Raw genomic sequence first — 20701 nt, forward strand, 5'->3', positions numbered from 1 at the left:
GTTTTGCTCTGACATCTGGGGTGTATCACACAGATGCTGAGCAGAAGTTGTCAAATGAAATAGTTCTCTAGTTGATGGGTGATGGGAGTGAGAGCCTATAACACTGTTACTCATCAGAAACTCTTTCCCTGATTACCTCACAGGGATTCAGCTTTATGTTCTGTGATTCTGGGTTGTAATATCCAAAAGTCCACCTTGTAATGCGTTTTCCAGTGCACAAGCTCCAATCTGACTTTCTTCTAGGTTTTTCTTTGTGGTGAAGATGCCATGAATGACAGTGTATGGTGCCGATATATCAGCTGGTGGGAAGCTTGTTGTCGTAGCATGCCGGGAATTGTAGTTTCTTAACAGTAATACAGGAATATAGACAATCCATAAGTCAGTTTAAAGCACACAAGTAGTATATGTGAACATTTGACAGTATGGTGATGCACGTATTGAGGTGGCATATTTTTACTTAATGGGGTACTCAAGTGATTTTTTTTCCCTTTTGAATCGACTGTAGAAATTTGTGATTTACTATTGTAAAAAAAGCTACAGTATGTCCTGCAGGAAGTGGTGTATTCTCTCCAGTCTGACACAGTGCTCTCTACTGCCACCTTTGTCCATGTCAGGAACTGTCCAGAGTAGGAGAGGTTTTCTATGCAGATTTGCTTCTGCTCTGGACAGTTCCTGACATGGACAGAGGTGGCAGCAGAGAGCACTGTGTCAGACTGGAGAGAATACACCACTTCCTGCAGGACATACGGCAGCTGATAAGTACTGGAAGACTGGAGATTTTTAAATAGAAGCAAATTACAGTTCTGTGTAACTTTCTGGCACCTATTGATTTGAAACTTTTTTCCACCCAAGACTACCCCTTTTAAGGTTGTTAATATACAGTAAAATATCTAGTGATTTCCGGGGCATGCTGAGCACTGTAGTCCGCTGTTGGCAGTATACTGCAGTGGCAGGATTTAGACTTTTGACCTTTTGAAGTGGAGTATTTGAAAAAAGAAATACAGATCTGACTAACACTCTCTTCATAGGGAGAGAAGAGGTTACTGAGACACTGGCTCTCTAAAGTATACAATACACTACTATAGGTTGTATGAGAAGGAGGATGGGAGTTACTGATGCACAGGCTTTGCCGACTATATAATAGACTACTATAGGTGGTGTGAGAAGGAGGTATATAATACACTACTATTGGTGGGATAAGTAGGAGGAAGGACTTAACTGATGCACAGACTTTGCAAAGGGTTGTAAGCAACAATAAAATAACCAGCAGCATCACAACCAACACAAAGAGATACACTAAGCCTTGTGTCTGTCTTGCTGAAGCTGTTTCTAGAGACAGATCTCCTCTAACAACAGGCAGTGAAAGGCAGATTGTAGGGAAGGGAGACACCTAGTGGCCACAACCTTAAAGCTGATCATGAAGTAGTCATTAATGGTAAAATGTATTTCCTAATAAATTGGGAATGGCATGGAGAAAAGTTATATATAAGAAAGTGTTTCCAAATGCTCCCAGTCCTGGCATCCGTCTCAATGTCTACCCAGCTCACTATCTTGTGTCTGTGTAGCTTCTGCCACTATTTTTCAGTATAGTCGGGGTTAATCCACCAGCTGCGATGGTCCCCTTTGCCCCCTGCGTGTCATCCCTCCCGGTGAAAATCCTCTCCATTCATCCCAAATGAGTGGATTGAATTAAGAGCGAGCCGGAGAGAGTACAAGGTTTTAGCGTAATGGCTTTATTGTTTTGGAACCCGAAATACTTCTAATCTGCGGCTTGTGCAAACATGTTTAACGTGTGTTAATGTGTTTTCCAAGCAGGCCCTCTCAGCAAAGCGCGGCTTGTCATTAATTGACATCAGTAGCACTGTACAGGATTTCAAAGGGTTGGCCAAACCCCGCTCGTGTTTCTCATTTCCTTCGACTTTCCTGTGCTTGCTATGCCAATTTTAATTTGTTCCCATGGAGGGACGAGGCCTGCCAAGCTGGGGATTTTATATAGCAATGGCTGCCTTTAACTTGCCAGCCATTAAATCCAGGCCCAGGAATTATTTTTCCTCCCCGCGTTGTTCCCTCACGCACTGTATGGCGGTATCTGCATGTGATTACAATGAATCCTTCACTTGGCCCGCGGTCACATCTCCGGGGAGGCCACAGAGGTCTCTCCCAGGTTCAGGCAAAAAAGATTATGTATATACATTATATTGGGGAGAAGTGGTTAAATATGGTTTTGCCTTGTCCAGTGGCAGAAGACCGACGTAAGGTGAAAGAAATCTGGTGGTCTGCCTGACAGCACGTTGTAAAAACGGTGGTTTTTCGGCAGTTCCTTTGGCAACTGGACTTCCTCACATGTCTCCCTGGCAACCAGACTATCTCAGATTACCGCTCTGTGGCAAGAGAAGCTGATTGGCGGGATTCCATATTTCAGGAAGTATAACACATAGCGGTTATCGTTCAAAGATTCGCTATAACGATCGTTCGCAAGCGATAACTAGCAATTTTTTAGCGAATGATTCTGATGTTATTACAGTCATGTATTATTGTTATGAACAATCGCTTTCACGTCGTTATACGGTCACTAATCTTTCCTCAGGACAGCCCACGCAACATGTTTCATCGGCGTACGACTTATTACACTAAAAAAATATGCGAACGATTGGCAAACTACCAACGATAATTTTTCCAACATGTTGAAAGACCAGAATAAATAATTTTTTATTTGTTGTTTCATCTTTGGGTGTTATAACACGGACAGATAATCGTTCATTTCAATCATTTTAGCGTATTTTTAAATGATAATCGCTTCATGTAATACAGCCTTTAGGCTTTATTCACACGTCCGTAAGGCTGTCCGGACACCCCATTGGTGAACGGCGACCTGTTCCGCAGTTGCGGTCTGCATTTTATGCGGTACAGATCACTGCCACCTAACACCTACAGGCGCGTGAATGGGGCCATTTAATTGAATGGGCCTTTAGTCTTGACAGAAATTACGGATGTGTGAATGTGGCCTTAGTAATAAGATTTTTCTTAATAGAGAAGGAGAAGTCCTGTTAAATTTAAAACAGGCAGGGGGGTGGGGGAACTTAATAAACCTGGTATACTTACCCGTCCTCGTTCCTCACTCCCGGGTCTCGGCCATTGGCTGTCATTTTCACCTTGTATCCAGGTCACGGGCCTGGCTGATCAATTGCCTGCTCAGCCAGTCTCTGACTATACTGATTGCTTAGCCAGGTACATGATATTAAAGCTGTACCAACTGGACCCAAAGCAGCGTTATGGGACACAAGGATAGGTACGTATACTTCATGTTCCTGCACCCTCTGCCGGTTTTTATTGTCCCTTAATGCCCTATTATATGGGGCGGTTCTCTGCCGAATCAGGCAGATATCTCCCTGTGTAATAAAGATGACGATCAGCCGAGAAGTGAGCCATGGTTGTCTGTCTGTTTTCTTTCAACAAGTTGAAAAATCATCAGCCATCCTATTACACAAAGCAATGTAGTTGATTAAAGTAGTAGTCCGGGGCTGCTATATTTTTTGGAAAAACAATGGGCGGGCGGGACATAATAAACAACTCTACTCACCTGTCCCTGTGCCTCCCCAGCATCGGATCACCGCTCTGGGAAACCCGCCAGCCTCCAGGATCATCTTCTCAGCTGACGTCTCAACTCGGCCAGTTGACAGCCCGCTCCGCCAGTCTGTGACTGCCAGGGTGCTGTGGACGCCACTCCAGTCACTGATTGGCTGAGCGGACTGTCTATCAGCCAGGTTGGGCATTTTCATGTCATCAAAACTCTGTGGGTGGAGGGAGAGGGGAAATGCCAGGGGGTCCCAGGGTCAGTCAGATAAGATTTTCAGAGAACCACTTTTATTTGTGGCTTTACCTCCAATGACTTATTGGGTAGCATGTTGTAGATATCCTGCGGTCAGGAGGATATGGTTATCACCTCCTACATATCTCTTTTTCCCATGCAGACATGTCAGTTATGCAGAAACCTGTTGGGACGCCAGGGCACTGATTTAATTCTGCAATGAGACACCTTGGTTTTGTGTATGATGATCCCTACACTGTAGCGGAGTACAGTGGTGTGAGCAGCACTAGGCCTATCCAGTTGTGTATTAGTTATCCCCCTCTCTCCCCCTCCGCTCGTCTTTTGCTGCTTTCTTTCTTTTTGTCTTTGTGGTTTTACACTTAAAGACGCCTTTTGCAAGTTTTGTTTAGGCTCAGCGGGGCGCTCTCTGCGAGCGATCAGAAGAATGTAGCGGTGGTGTGCTTTGTCTCTTCGCCAGCCAGATTCCATCACATTGAATATGTTTTACATAATGCACCCCTCATGGAGCCCATGTTTGATTTATGCTGACCCCATGGTCTGGTATCCCACACATATAGCCCCTCACATGATCTGGTGTCTTGCACATTTACACCCCCCCCCCCCCCCCCACACACACACACTCCCCCCCCCCCCCCCCCCCCCCCCCCCCCCCCCCCCCCCCCACACACACACACATTGTCTTGTATCCTGCTGTATCCCACACATATAGCCCCCCTCCCCCCCCTCCCCCCCCCCCCCCCCCCATGGCCTGGTGTCCTGCACATCTACAACCACACACACACACACACATGTATCCCGCACATATAGCCCCCCACACAGTCTGGGGTCCCCCACATATAGCCCCCCACATGGTCTGGGGTCCCGCACATATAGCCCCCACATGGCCTGGGGTTTGGAAGTAAAAGGGAATGTATAGGACTGTAATACTTTTTGTAGTGTAGTGATCAGCAGACTGCAAGACTGCTGTATGGCATTGTATTATGCTCGGACTTCTATACGGCATTGTATTATGCTCAGACTGCTGTACGGCATTGTATTATGCTCAGACTGCTGTACGGCATTGTATTATGCTCAGACTGCTGTACAGCATTGTATTATGCTCGGACTGCTATATGGCATTGTATTATGCTCGGACTTCTATACGGCATTGTATTATGCTCAGACTGCTGTACGGCATTGTATTATGCTCGGACTGCTATATGGCATTGTATTATGCTCGGACTTCTATACGGCATTGTATTATGCTCAGACTGCTGTACGGCATTGTATTATGCTCAGACTGCTGTACAGCATTGTATTATGCTCGGACTGCTATATGGCATTGTATTATGCTCGGACTGCTATATGGCATTGTATTATGCTCGGACTGCTGTACAGCATTGTATTATGCTCGGACTGCTATATGGCATTGTATTATGCTCTAACTGCTGTATGGCATTGTATTATGCTCTTACTGCTGTACAGCATTGTATTATGCTTGGACTGCTGTACAGCATTGTATTATGCTTGGACTGCTGTATGGCATTGTATTATGCTCGGACTGCTGTATGGCATTGTATTATGCTCGGACTGCTGTATGACATTGTATTATGCTCGGACTTCTATACGGCATTGTATTATGCTCGGACTGCTGTACAGCATTGTATTATGCTCGGACTTCTATACGGCATTGTATTATGCTCGGACTTCTGTACGGCATTGTATTATGCTCGGACTGCTGTACGACATTGTATTATGCTTGGACTGCTGTACGACATTGTATTATGCTCGGACTGCTATATGGCATTGTATTATGCTCGGACTTCTATACGGCATTGTATTATGCTCTTACTGCTGTATGACATTGTATTTTGCTCGGACTGCTGTATGGCATTGTATTATGCTCGGACTGCTGTATGGCATTGTATTTTGCTCGGACTGCTGACACCAGCTGTGTCTCCAGAACAAGGCCGGCGTTCACATTACCTATAATTACCCGGGACGGGCGTCATGGCTCTGGTATGTGGAGCCGGAGAAACTCGCTATAAGGTCCTTACCTTATGTAACACACATTCAGCGCAGCCGAGCGAGGAAGGTGCGGCTGTGTACATGTTCTGCTTCACTGTCTGTAAGCCATGGAGAGGTGTAGGGACATGCAGTGAGGAGTTCAGCTCTGAGGAAGGGACTCTGAAATACAGCCATCAGCCTATGTGTATAGACAGGTACATTATATACAGGACTGGTGGGGATCATCATATAATATAAAGCTCTAATACACTAGAGAATGGAAACCCATCTGACCCCTCCTGGTCACACAAGAACCTTTCTCCAAGTTACGTCCAGTCTGAACAATGCTCTGTGAGCTGAACAGCCTGGACTCTGGACTGATGTGTTTTACCTTCACTGATGTATCGTTATTGTTACAGGAACACAGTGACCCCACCAGCAGAATAGTGAACGCAGCTCTGGAGTATAATACAGGATGGAACTCAGGATCAGTAATGTAATGTATGTACACAGTGACCCCACCAGCAGAATAGTGAGTGCAGCTCTGGGGTATAATACAGGATGGAACTCAGGATCAGTACAGGATTCCAGGCGGGGGTACATAAGGACCCCACCAGCAGAATAATGAGTGCAGCTTTGGGGTATAATAGAGGATCAGTAATAAAATGTATGTACACAGTGACCCCACCAGCAGAATAGTGAGTGCAGCTCTGGAGTATTATATATATAAGTGATATATTCACCCAGGAGGAGTGATACTTGCTCTTCATCCTGTGTACATTTTGTGGTGTGTACCTCTTTAAGGGACGTCCGTACCTGTGACATCTCTGATAGAGATGGGGATCAGCAGGATTATGTGTAGAGAGCAGGGACCTCTCGTCCTCCTGCACCTGCGCTTTGCTGTGTAATGATTTCAGGATGATGGAATCCAGACTCCAGGATGGATTATAAATTCTCATTTGATTTCATTTACTTCTGAAATACTTGAAACCATCTGTGCCCTGAATAGCCCGATCCATCAGCACGGATCTCCAGAAGTGAGGTCTGCTGTAGTCAGGGATGTCTTATTACATCGCAGCAATAATAGGTAGCACTGGTAAACATGGAGTCATACCCCCCCCATCCTCCGGCCCGCAGGCTAATTGAATCCATCCCGGATTTTTTTTCTTTCCAGTTTACAAAGCTTTGATTGTTTGCTTAGGAGCGGCACATGTGTGGAGGTTTATGCCTTTCATTTACATTGAAGCCTATTCTGCTGCCCTTCTCTGTGACATCTGCTCATTAGGGCGACTGACTCATAATGGATACGCTGCTACGTGGGATGGGCACATGGGGTTAATAGGGTCATTTGGAGCTGGATTGCGCAACTAACCCGTTCCACGTAAATCCACGCGGTCATTAGCGGTCTCCGCTTAGATGACAGCATTGATGGTAATTGTAACCGGCTAATAACATCCTATCCCTAGGAGAGGGAAGTTTAAAGGCAAAGGACAGTGACAGAGAATGAGACATTACATCTCCAGATGAAAGTTCAAGATCTTAGAGTCATCACAGTCCCGATATCTCCAGAGCTGCATTCACAATTCTGTCTGCTGCAAATTGGGACTCATCATCGCAGATCTATACACCTTAAAGGGGAACTCTGGCAAAAAAAATGCTGCTGTCAGAAAGTTATACAGATGTGTCATTTACTTCTATTTAAAAATCTCCAGTCTTCCAGTACTTATCAGCTGTTGTATGTCCTGCAGGAAGTGGTGTATTCTCTCCAGTCTGACACAGTGCTCTCTGCTGCCACCTCTGTCCAATGTCAGGAACTGTCCAGAGCAGGAGAGGTTCCCCAGCACATTGCGACGTGTAGAAAGACCCTGGTTAGGGTCGAAACGTCATCAGTCGCCTTACAAAGCTTCCATTATATAGTCACTAGTGTGGTGATAAATGTTCTATATATACCTGTCTTCACATGGTGCCCTTTATATATCCATCTGTGCTTCGAGTACGTAGAGAGAGGCTTCTATTCTCTGGTGCAAAGTTTCAAAGGGACGTATCCAAGCCCCTGAGGTGATGAGGGTATACTGCCTCCTCACTCCCCCTCTCATCCCTGGCCCTGATTGACAGCTTGGAGTCCTGTTTCCAAATCTCATCCCTGCACTGTGCACCTATTGGGTGACATTTACGAACATGCCCCCCTTGGCGTACGCCACAGAAAAGATGATTTGCCCCCTCTTCCCGATGTACGCCAGCCGTATCCCCCAGCAAGGCAAGGCTGTACTAAGAGGTGAGTGCCTCTTGGTATGTCCGGCCGTGAAAAGGGGTGTGGGGCTTTATTTAAGACTGCCTTACGTGTACGCCAGTGTTGATAAATGTCCCCATTGTGGGCAGGTGCCTAGCTGACTGTCAGTCAAGCAGGGTCAGGGATGGAAGGGGGAGCAAAGAGTGTTACAGCAGATCCGGAGCTCAGGAACACCTCTCTGACACTTTGTACTATAGAATAAAAGCCTTTTCTATGTTCTGGAAGCACAGACAGATATATGAGAGGTACCAGATGTCTCCTTGTCCTGACCGCATCTGACTGGGTCAGCAGGAATGACAGCTGACAGATTCAATTTAATTAACACTTTATAAAAACTGTCTTTCCCTTATGGATTTTGCTGATATATTTTGTTGTATGTGATGATGGTTCCTGCAGCACATCTGCCACGTGTTTGTTACCCTGCCTCAGTGTTCCCTAACCTGTGTACCTCTGACTGGAGCAGAACTACAACACCCATCATGCCAGGGCTGTCTGAGCATGCTGGGGAGCTGCAGCCAAATAAACTGCTCTGGTATATGCGAGCGTCTCTTTGTTGCGCTGCGGATCTTGTTGCGCTGCCCACACGTGGAGGGTTCCAGGTCACCTCACTCCCTCCATAAATAAGGAGCGGATCTCGGGGCTTGGCTTCTGTGTCTAGCCATGGATAAATGAGTAAACGTCAGGAGACTGGCAGAGCGGCAGCGGGCCCGGGCAGCTGTTTGTTCGGGGGGTGCGAGGCTTTGATGTGCTCCAGGGACTCCAGCCAAGGTCACCAGCACAACATTATTACAGGAAGGACCCTGCCAGAGCCGTCATATCGGAGCTTCCATCAGTCAGGACGGCGGGGAGCAGCCATGCCAGGCTGACCGGGGTGCCAGGCTCAGGAACTCCAATAACACAGAACACTGGAAATAACACAACACCATAAATAGTTTGGCCTGTATCTGTGAGACCTAAAGGTTCCATTGGGAATAGAAAAAGGTGGCTGATTCATCAAAAAACAGCGCCACACCTGTCTACAGGTTATGTGTGGTATTGCTGCACAACTCCATTGACGTGAATGGAGCTGAGGTGTAATACCTCATGCAGCCAGAGGACAAGGGTGGCACTGTTTGTGGAAGAAAGCAGCATTATTTCTGATTTTGGCTAGAGCATAGTTGGCGGTCTCTTCCTAGAGACAACAGACCTGGTTGTCAGGGGAGTGCAGCTTCGCATGGGACTAGAGCACGGCTCTCCAACCTATGGCTCCTCCCACTCTCAGCATGCTGGGAGTTGTAGTTTTGCAGCCGCTGGGGGATCTATCCTAGAACATGTTATGATAAAAGCCATTGAGGCATGCTGGGAGTTGTAGTTTTGCTAGTGAGCCAGAGGTTGAGAATTATAGGACTAGAGGACTGGATGGTTGTTACTTCAAAGCTGCCGGTGCTGATGGTGACAGAGCTGTCCCTAATAGCTAAGCTGGGCCCTGTATTGGGACAGAGAAAACACTACATTACCCATAATGCAACGGAGCAGGCTGATAAAAGCAATGAAAGGGAAGGCTGTGACACTAGAGACCCTTTAGCCTCAATGTTGTATATGGAGCTCTGAATCCCACCCTTAAAGGGGTTATCTAGGATTGGGGAAAAATCACAGCTACTTTCTTGGAAAAAACGGCGCCGCCCCTGTCCTCAGGTTGTGTGTGGTATTACAATTCAGCTCTATTCACTTTAATAGAACTGAGCTGCAGAACCCTGCACCCAACCTGAGGACATGAGTGGCCCTTATTGTGTCTGTGTTCCTTATAACCAGAATATGCGGTGTCCCCCTGACATTGTGTCTTCTCTCTTTTCTTGTAGTGGAGCACGATAAGGAATTCTTCCATCGGAGACGTCACCACCGGGAGTTCCGCTTCGATCTCGCTAAAATCCCAGAAGGCGAAGCGGTGACAGCGGCAGAATTCAGGATATATAAGGATTATATTCGAGAACGCTTTGACAATGAGACCTTCCAGATCAGTATCTATCAAGTTCTGCAGGAACATCAAGGAAAGTAAGTGAACCCCTGAGAGACCTGTGACATGATAGGGGGTGGGGTCTGTCAGCTAGGACCCCTGCAGTGTCCTGGTACATATGGGCCATGTTGCTCACCAATTCCTCCTTAGTTGGGTTTGATGGTTCTTTATTTGTTCTTTAAAACTGATATCTAGCACTTATCATACAGGGAGGATCCCTTTGATAGTTGTCTGCACAGTGGAAACAATATGGGCGCCATCATGTCCTCTACAGATCCCTGTGACATCACCTGACCGATAGTCATAGAGATATTTAACAGTGCGGTCAGGAGAGCAGACGGCTCAGACTATTGGAGGACGGTACGTCTGCTCTCATCAGCGCAAATTGCAGTAAAATAGTGAGTGCAGCTCTGAAGTATAATACAGGATGTAACTCAGGATCAGTCCAGGATCAGTAATGTATGTACACAGTGACCCCACCAGCAGAATAGTGAGTGCGGCTCTGGAGTATAATACAGGCTGTAACTCAGAATCAGTAATGTAATGTATGTACACAGTGACTCCACCGGCAGTATAGTGAGTGCAGCTCTGGAGTATAATAAAAGATCAGTAATGTATGTACACAGTGACCCCAGTGCAGCATATATATTGGATATATTCTGTCCTCTTCCCCCCCACCTGTATCTCAGAGTGTTGTATACGTCTTTACTTCGTCCTATGATAGATGCAGTGTTACTTACATATTGGCCGCCTCCTCCTGGGATCCACTCAGAATAATTCAGCTTTTATTGCCTTTACTTGCGGCACCTCCCTGACCCCTCACCAGTTACATTGCGGGTGTCGGGATGCTTAGCATTGCAGTCCATCTCCAGCGGCCATGTTTTACGGCTCCCACAGAGGGCACGTGTGCATAAGGAATTTCAATAAATGTTTGCGCTGCTCCCCTCCGCCTGCGGCCACGGCCCTGGATCCCCCATTTATGAGCAGCGTTTATGGCTCTCTCCAGGCCCCTGTGCAGGTCATTACACCAAAAACTTCTTCCAGGGATTGACAAGACTTTAAGAGGTCGGAAACTTTACGTAGAAAGGCAAAGGAGTTATTTTCTTTCCAGCACAAAATGAATTTCAATAAACAAGGATGTAAAACTGGGATGGGGAACCTTCAGCCCTCCACGTCTGATGTACGGGACTGCACAGTCGACCTGTGGGGGGAGGGGGGTGGAAATGCTCAAAAATCCTACAGCTTTTTTTTGTTTCCAAAATTTTCCAACAGGTTTCATTATCGGATATAAAATTACTGGAACAAAAGTAAAAAATAACTATATGAAGCCAATTCTTATTCTCAGTAAAATGATTGCTGTGTACCCTGCCCATCACCTAATCTTCCATGTCTCCCCAGGGACTCCGACCTGTTCCTGCTCGACTCCAGGACCATCTGGGCAGCTGAAGAAGGTTGGTTGGTCTTCGATATCACCGCTACCAGCAATCACTGGGTGCTCATCCCGCAGCAAAATCTGGGCCTGCAGCTGTCTGTGGAGAGCAACAACGGTGAGTGATAGAGCAAGACGTGTTCTTAAAGGGGTTCTCTGGGCTTAGAAGAACATTGCTGCTTTTGTCCAGAAACAGCATCACTCTTGTTCTCAGTTTAGGTGCAGGGTTTTGTAGGTCATAACCATTAAATTGCATGGAGCTTATTTGTATTACTGCACACAACAGGGGTGGCGCTGTTTTTGTTAGAAAGTAGCTGTTTATTTTCTAATCTTGGATAATCCCTTTAAAGAGACCACCTGACCTAGCCTTTGGTTGCACCAACATCAGATTATTTGCTCACAACAATTGTGAAATTTGTCTGCGCCACAATTTACATTTGTCATTTGGCGGTAAAAAAGGAACAAAATTTGCAAACAGGTTGTAGCCAATAGCCTCAGGGCCCTATTACACTGAGCAATAATCTGCCGAATCACATGGGCCACATCACAACCACATTTATTACCATATACTGCAATGAAGTCTTACCAAACACAGCCCAAATTACGCAGCCCTGGCCTAAGGTCAGTAGTCTCCATGGGGTGCAATACGTGAACCTGAAAAGGGGCTTATGCTATAAAGCAGGGATGGGAAACATTTAGCCCTCCAGCTGTTGGAAAACTACAATTCCCATCATGCCTGGACAGCATGATGGGAGTTGTAGTTTTGCAACAGCTGGAGGGCCGAAGGTTCCCCATCCCTGGTATAAAGCTATGTGAGGACAGACTGAGGTTGACTGTGGTAACAGTGAATGCCGTCTGTTACTCCTATGTTTATTGGCTGCCTCAGGCTGGGCAGAAGCTGACTAAAGTTCTTCAATAAGATGAGTGACGGGACTCCCAGAATCCTCTCTGGTGTCCGTGCTGAAAACTGTCCATATATTATCAGTGGCTTCTCTCTTTTGGTTACCGGCCCTTTAAGACATCAGGTTCTGGATATTCCAGTTGACCGGAGCCCTGTGATCATCCCACGGAAACCGCAGCAGATAGTATCAGTAAATGGCATCCGGAAGAAGTTTACCCATAAAAAAATGCCAGGAAAAAAGCAAAAAAAAACACAGGGATAATGAGGCCGGCATGTTCCATGCGTGTCCTAACCTCCTGGTGTCCCGGGCAGACGCTGTACTGCACGATCCCCTGCTCTCTGGGCTGCAGATGTCACAGGATGGAAGCCCCACTCGCTTTACTACCAGCCTCATCAGCTGCACTCTTAAAGGGACAGGACAGCTTTATTTATTCATACAATCTCTGTTAATAGCCGCTTAATGGTAACTCATTACTTATACCTAGAGGATTGGTCTCCACCTATTACCAAACTACAATTCCCAGCATGCCCTGACAGACAGGTTATAGTGCACCTGTCACTTTAAAAATACCTGCCATTTTCTAGAGACGTCAGAGGTTTTGATGGGATGGTCTGGGCTGACAGACAGATTGTTGGCTGGGAAAAGCATGTGGTCGCACACTTCACTCTCTGGCTCTCTATCTTTTACATGTAGCTGTCTCCATTGTAAATATAAGAAACCCATCTCCTTCAATGAGACAGAAAATGCCAGGGAGTGAAGTGCTTAGCTGAGCTCTTCTCCTGGCTCTCTAAGCTGTATGGAATGACAGTGCCCAGTGTGCCCTCATTCTCTGGTGTGATTGCACCCCGCTCCTGAGCCGCAGCGCCCCCCTTTATCCTCGCCTATCTCACACAATCTAATAACACATTTTACAGGCCGTATTTGTTTTCTGCACTGAATAAATTACCTGAGGCTGGAATTTAAGATTCTCCTGAGGACGCACTGTATACTTCTATCGACCCTTTTTTTGGGTTTTACAGTGTTTTCGGGGGTTGGAAGGTTTCTCTGGTGTTAAAGGATGGTGAACTCTGTACAACCCTGAAGAAGGAGTGATGGGGGAGATGGTGGGGGGCTTTATTTATTACCTGACTTAACCGTACACGACCCGGGAGAGGTGACTGATCCCTCTGACATGCAGGGGCTGGAGGATGTGTAACAACTATATACTAAGAGCAGAGATATACATATATATATATATATACACACACACACAGGAATATGGCAGAGATCATCTACCTCTATCTCTCATATGTATCTTATCTCTCATTATCTCTACATCTTATTATCTATTTATCTATCTATCTATCTACATCTTATTATCTATTTATCTATCTATCTATCTATCTATCTATCTATCTATCTATCTATCTTTATCATCCAAATTGTGTTTTTTTGTTCTACCAATAACAATAACTGTGTTTCTTGTAGGTCAGAGCATTAACCCTAAGCTGGCTGGTTTGGTCGGGACCAATGGACCCCACAATAAGCAGCCCTTCATGGTGGCCTTCTTTAAAGCTACAGAGATTCATCTACGTAGTATCAGATCAACGGGTGGGAAACAGCGCAACCAAAACCGATCCAAAGCACCAAAGAACCAGGAGGCGCTGAGGGTGGCGAATGTAGCAGGTAAAGACTACGGCTACAGAGAATGTTCCCTCTGACCCATTCAGGGTTCATCCAGCAGAGTTTGCCTGTTCTGGGTGATGAATAAGGGGATTGGGTGATTAAGCAGATGGGGAGCATCAATCCTGCCTAAAATCCCCTTTGTCCTTTGCTTCCTCCTCTGTAGAGAACACCAGCACGGATCAGAAGCAGGCCTGTAAGAAGCACGAGTTATATGTCAGTTTTCGGGACCTTGGATGGCAGGTAGAATCATATTGAGAAATATTGACATTATTTTACATTTTTTGGGGGGAGTAAGAGACTCGTGGGCTCCAAGTGTTGGCAGTCCCTTATGCTGCATGTGACTGTAGACTGCCAAAGCATGCTGGGACCCAAACTGTTGGAGGGACATGACTTGCAGGCCACAGGGGATAAGTTCATGCAGCTCTCCTCTGCTTCTGCCATTGCCATAGACCTTAAAGGGTAACTATCAGCAGGCTAAATGAATCTAACCTGCTAATAGCCCCCTATTGTGCACGGGGTGCTGAGGATGAAAGTATGTCTCTACCTTCCTCCTGGGCGCCATTCCCGTGCATTTAGCAGTGTAAACCTCAGTCTGGAGCACCATTAGGAGCACTGTCCTGCCTTCATCGTTTGAGCCCCCCACTCCTTCTAATGATAATCAATGGAGCGGATGGGCCGGCTCGTGCGACGAGGTGTGGCAGGGCTCCCAACGGTGATCCAGACTTAGGATTACACTGCTAACAGCACAGGAACTCTGGGGAAGAAGGTAACATACACACCTTCCTCCTCAGCACCCCATGTGCAGTATTGGGCACCCTGCAGGTTAGATTCGTCTAACCTGCCGATAGTTCCTGTTTAAATGGAGCTGCACGATACGTCATAAATACAACTCCACTCATATGCAAGAACAAAAATATAGCATGCACAGCTATTTTAATCAAAATTGGGTTCACAGTCCCCATATTAGAACACACTTGAAAACAACCAAAGAAAAAGATATAGGGAATTGGCTGGCACTCCAACAATATAGGAAAGTACAAAAAAATATATATATATAATATATATATATGATATACAGAAAAAGTCCCAATGGTATAAAATGAAAGAACAAGCCCTAACCCAAAAAACAATTAAAAGACCCTCATACAGGAGTAGAGGCTGTAACCCCTCTCCCATACCGTCCTGAACAGAAATATGTATAAACAGTCACTCAGTCTCTAGCTGTAAATAATAAAGGTATACTGTCCCCCTAAACCAAAGGAATCACAGTGAAAAACACTATGTGCACCAAAAGATACATCAATGACCCCAAAAAAAGAAAAAATGTACAAATAACTATATAAGGGGGGAAACCGAGAAATGACCAAATGAATCAGACCGAGTGACCCAGGATGGGGTGTAAGAACCCCCCGCGTTCTGTCTACCTACTGGACTTCCTCAGGGTCTTTTAATTATTTTTATGGGTTAAGGCTTGTTTTATCATTTTATACCATTGTGATTTTTTCTGTATATCTAATAAACTATAGATATATTTTTTTTTGTATTTTCCAATATTGTTCCAGTCAATTCCATATATCTTTTTCTTTGGTTGTTTTCAACTCCACTCATAAGCCTCCTTCATCCAGGGTAATGGGGGGGGGGGGGGCACGGCTTTGGCAATCCAGATCATTACACATATCACCCTGAATAGGTGATAAATGTGAACCATAGAGGAAGATTAGAAATCCATGTTGTAGTCAGTGTTGTTTCGTTGATAAGTTATCCGCACAAGTCGCCTGGACACGGACTAACCCCGATCAGTGGGACTAATCCAAATCCAACTCTTCACTATGGTTCACTACTGACAGAATTTTACTTTACCAAGTGAGCCTCTGACTTTGTAAATACATGTTACTCAGTGTATATGATCTTCTCCTTGTCACACAGGACTGGATCATCGCTCCTGAAGGTTACGCTGCGTATTATTGTGAAGGAGAATGTGCTTTCCCTTTAAATTCCTACATGAATGCAACAAACCACGCCATCGTACAGACACTGGTAAGAGAGCTTCTATATCCGTATGATGTCACTGCGTTAGAGGGGCAGGCTGTATTAGGACAACATAGCTGGTTTCTTGCCGAGGGCTGAGCTGCAGTACTACATACAGCCTGTGCACAGGGGTGGCACTGTGACTGCAAGAGAACAAGACTTTCTAGTAGGTATCCCTGCTAAATCCCCATTGGTCACATAACCTTCTTTCTGACTCCCTCCTGAGCTGGCAGCTCTGCAGTGTAAAGTATGGGGGGGTGGACAGCCTAAGCTTCTGATGACTCCCCTAGGTCCTACCTGTGACTCCGCTAAGTGAATTAGAAGGCGTCTGTGCCCATGATATAACCATGATGTGTCCTGTTGTAGAGAACATGCCTCGCTATATGGACGCTGCCTTCATAACCAAAGCTTGCTCTTCCATCTCCATACAGGTCCACTTTATCAGCCCGGACACCGTTCCCAAGCCATGCTGCGCCCCCACCCAGCTCACCGCCATATCTGTTCTCTATTTCGATGACAGCTCCAATGTGATACTTAAAAAATACAGGAACATGGTGGTCAGGACCTGCGGCTGTCATTAATACTGATGGTCCTCCAGTTCCCCAATCATATACCATCCAGTCGGGCAAGGACCACATGATGCATTCTTCCGGCCAGTACTCATCATGTGAGTACATGTCCACCCACGTCCCATTACTCATCGTGGACCTGGAATCCATCACACTATAGGCGAGGATCCAGTGCGTTGCTGTCACTGTGCCGCCATTGCTCCCTAAGCCTTCTGCGTACTATACAATACCCAGTGCAGGTTACAGCCCGGGAGGTGGAACATTCTACAACGTCAGCTTTTATATTGGATTGGATGTTATATGTGGATATATAGGATCGGTAGCTGCCGACACAAGATGGATTTGGACAATGACGGAGACGTTTGACTTTGGTCCTGCTGTCAGGTTGCCGTTGCCTGCCCGGAGCGGTCGTTAAGATGGGATAGATAGTAATAAAGTAAAACTATTTTACAGCAAACCCCCCATCAAATCTGCAACATTATCTCCTTGTACAGAATGGAAATAAAACGGTCTCCTTTACATTATGTGGATGTGCCGACCATCACAGGGGAAGGGTGACGTCTGCAACAGGCAGGGAGTTGTGTCACCAAGATTCCTGTGGGAGACTTGCTGGCATAACATCCTGGAGGTGGTGGATCCCAAGGTGTCACTGCTGATGGTCCCTGAGACGAGAACCTGTCCTAGTTCTAGACCAGGAAGGTTCCACAACATAACTAGGAGATTGGCTCATTGGGTCATGATGAAGGGTATTGCTCATGGTTGGTGTCCTAGCAAGAGGAGCATTGCAGTCAGTCGATATTTACCAGGAAGGGCAGAAGCCAAACAGGATACAAGGGTGTTTCTTTTATCCTGTAAGTGTATATTGTGCCTACTGACTCCCAGGACCCCCTGCTGATCAGCTCACGTATTGTGCTGGTAGCATCTACAGGGCTGTCTGGAGCCAGCACCCCCCCGATCTTATTGATGGCCTGGCATAACTATAGTATAGTTCTTAAAAGTAAAAGATCTTCAGAGTATCCCTTTAAGCAGCATAAAAGTGATGTCATGTATTTGACCGCAGAACCTCCCAGTATTACAAAGAAGCTACAATGTTGCAGATACAGCCAGCCAGGGACTTGTTTACATCAGCTGTCTCAGAAGGGGGCAGAGGGAGAAAAAAAGCTCACACACAGATTTTTGAGTCTTTAGCAGAAAGCAGCAGCTTAGAACTGGGGGAAGAAGACTAAATATATAATAACAAGTATGGAAGGAATTGTTAGTCTCACCATGGACAGCAACAATGACCTTTGACATGTCATCAGACATCACAGCAGATCTCCCTGCTGACACCCGCTCTGATCAGAAGATATAGCCCAGGAGAGATGGTCGCAGCACAATCTACTCTTCAGCCGGCCACAAAATATTCCATCAATATTTTCTCATACAAGTCCAAGACCCGCTGTGATCCATAACTTTTGGCATGTCTGATTTTCAGTGGCAGTGCCCTATTAAAGTTCTGTTTACACAATGAAGAATCCACATCTGGAATCAGAAGTAAACACGTGGTTTCTTACATTCAGTGCAGTGATTTTAGAGGCGTGTGGCCCCATTGGCCGAGGTCAGTCTCCATTTGCCGAGGTCAGTCTCCATTGGCCGAGGTCAGTCTCCATTGGCCGAGGTCAGTCTCCATTGGCCGAGGTCAGTCTCCATTGGCCGAGGTCAGTCTCCATTGGCCGAGGTCAGGCCCTATTGGCTGAGGTCAGGTCCCATCCCCTGAGGTCAGTCTCCATTGGCCGAGGTCAGGCCCCATCGGCTGAGGTCAGGTCCCATCCCCTGAGGTCAGTCTCCATTGGCCGAGGTCAGTCTCCATTGGCCGAGGTCAGGCCCTATTGGCTGAGGTCAGGTCCCATCCCCTGAGGTCAGTCTCCATTGGCCGAGGTCAGGCCCCATTGGCTGAGGTCAGGTCCCATCCCCTGAGGTCAGTTTCCATTGGCCCAGCTCAGGCCTCATTCCCCGAGGTCAGTCTCCATTGGCCCAGCTCAGGCCTCATTCCCTGAGGTCAATCTCCATTGGCCGAGGTCAGGCCCCATTCCCCGAGGTCAGTCTCCATTGGCTGAGCTCAGTCCCCATTCCCCGAGATTGGCCTCCATTTGCCATGGTCAGTCTCCATCTTCACTCCCTAATGCAAAGTCCTTGGGACACTTTAGGGCCTTGCTTGTACCTTGGGGCAGCACTTCATTGGTTAATCCAGATGCAGGAAGGTTGAGGAGGTATTTCCTTACACTTGCCGCTTCTGACATGAGTAATGGGCAGGTTAGATGCTGGGCTGACCCTTGCAGGTCCCCATTGGCGTAGATTACCCACCTCTGGATTAATCCTCCAACACGGAGCCACGTAATAATGATGGATGACGGGGTAAGGTGACGCTGGAAATAACGTCTGCTCCGTGACCCCTAAATCTCCACCAGATGCTTTAGGAAAGAATGTAAAATGTGACCCCTGAGCCCTCACCTCCCTCAGACCTGAGAACTGCGCTCAGTCTGCTGTGTCCCCAATGGACTAGACGGAGCCTATACAGCCGGGCAGGGTTACATCTCAAAGACTCCATTCCTGCACTGCCCAGACGTCACCACAGTATATAGCCGACCACCAGGAGAATCATGTACTGTGGGTATAGGAGATGTGTGGGGTACAGGACCATGACACTCTGAGATGTGGGGTACAGGATAATGATGCACTTACACTTGGGGTGCAGGATAGTGACCAGTCTTCTCCTGGGGTAAAGGGTGGTGATCTGTCTTCTCCTGGGGTAAAGGGTGGTGATCCGTCTTCTGCTGGGGTGGAGGATGGTGGTCAGTCTTCTGCTGGGGTAGAGGGTGGTGATCCGTCTTCTGCTGGGGTGGAGGGCGGTGATCCGTCTTCTGCTGGGGTAGAGGATGGTGATCCGTCTTCTGCTGGGGTAGAGGGTGGTGATCCGTCTTCTGCTGGGGTGGAGGGCGGTGATCCGTCTTCTGCTGGGGTAGAGGATGGTGGTCCGTCTTCTGCTGGGGTAGAGGGCAGTGACCAGTCTTCTGCTGGGGTAGAGGATGGTGGTCCGTCTTCTGCTGGGGTAGAGGGTGGTGATCCGTATTCTGCTGGGGTAGAGGATGGTGGTCCGTCTTCTGCTGGGGTAGAGGGCGGTGGCCAGTCTTCTGCTGGGGTAGAGGGCAGTGACCAGTCTTCTGCTGGGGTAGAGGATGGTGGTCCGTCTTCTGCTGGGGTAGAGGGCGGTGACCAGTCTTCTGCTGGGGTAGAGGGCAGTGACCAGTCTTCTGCTGGGGTAGAGGGTGGTGGTCCGTATTCTGCTGGGGTAGAGGGTGGTGATCCGTATTCTGCTGGGGTAGAGGATGGTGGTCCGTCTTCTGCTGGGGTAGAGGATGGTGGTCCGTCTTCTACTGGGGTAGAGGGTGGTGATCCGTCTTCTGCTGGGGTAGAGGATGGTGGTCCGTCTTCTGCTGGGGTAGAGGATGGTGGTCCGTCTTCTGCTGGGGGGCCCTCTGGACATCACTACCCCTGACCGTATTATATGTGGCCTTTCCTCTGCAGATTTCTTCTCCAGCTGTTGTGTAGATATGTAGAAGGATCCGGCACCTCCATTCTGCCCCCTTCCCCCCTTCTGACCCCTCTCGGTGCTGGGAGCCCACATCTCTGGAACTAATACAAAGTGACATTATCCACAGGCGACTTCCACGGACCACTGATTCCCCTCATGACAGGAAATACTGTGTTAACCCCTTCATGGGGGCAGCAGAGCAAGGACCCTCAGACAGCTCCTCTGCTGCATGGCCGCCTCTGACCACCGGCTACTGCCGCACCAAAGTGACTGAGAGGCAGTGTACAGGGTGTGATGGAGGGGGCCCGGGACTGAGAAGCAGAGGATGTGGCTGTGAGAATACCATGCAGCGCTGCAGCATATGTTGGTGCTATATTAGCCATATAATACCCAGGCAGTGTCTCAGGAGGTTGCACAAGAAACCCAGAAGCTTCAGGAT

At 47.3% G+C, this 20701-nt stretch overlaps 1 protein-coding gene across 1 annotated transcript in view; it reads left to right on the top strand.

Annotated features, from left to right (window-relative positions):
* The window catches only part of BMP7 (bone morphogenetic protein 7), a 32670-nt gene extending 15455 nt beyond the window's left edge, over nucleotides 1–17215 (top strand). Inside the window, exons 2-7 of the mRNA XM_069951596.1 lie at nucleotides 9944–10136; nucleotides 11497–11645; nucleotides 13897–14094; nucleotides 14258–14334; nucleotides 16021–16131; nucleotides 16554–17215. Coding sequence (XP_069807697.1) covers nucleotides 9944–10136; nucleotides 11497–11645; nucleotides 13897–14094; nucleotides 14258–14334; nucleotides 16021–16131; nucleotides 16554–16703 — 878 coding nt within the window. The 3' untranslated portion in view covers nucleotides 16704–17215. The remainder of the gene's footprint in view (nucleotides 1–9943; nucleotides 10137–11496; nucleotides 11646–13896; nucleotides 14095–14257; nucleotides 14335–16020; nucleotides 16132–16553) is intronic.
* The last annotated feature ends 3486 nt before the right edge of the window (nucleotides 17216–20701 follow it).

The sequence above is a fragment of the Dendropsophus ebraccatus genome, chromosome 14 (genome assembly GCF_027789765.1).
Source record: "Dendropsophus ebraccatus isolate aDenEbr1 chromosome 14, aDenEbr1.pat, whole genome shotgun sequence".
NCBI lineage: Eukaryota > Metazoa > Chordata > Amphibia > Anura > Hylidae > Dendropsophus > Dendropsophus ebraccatus.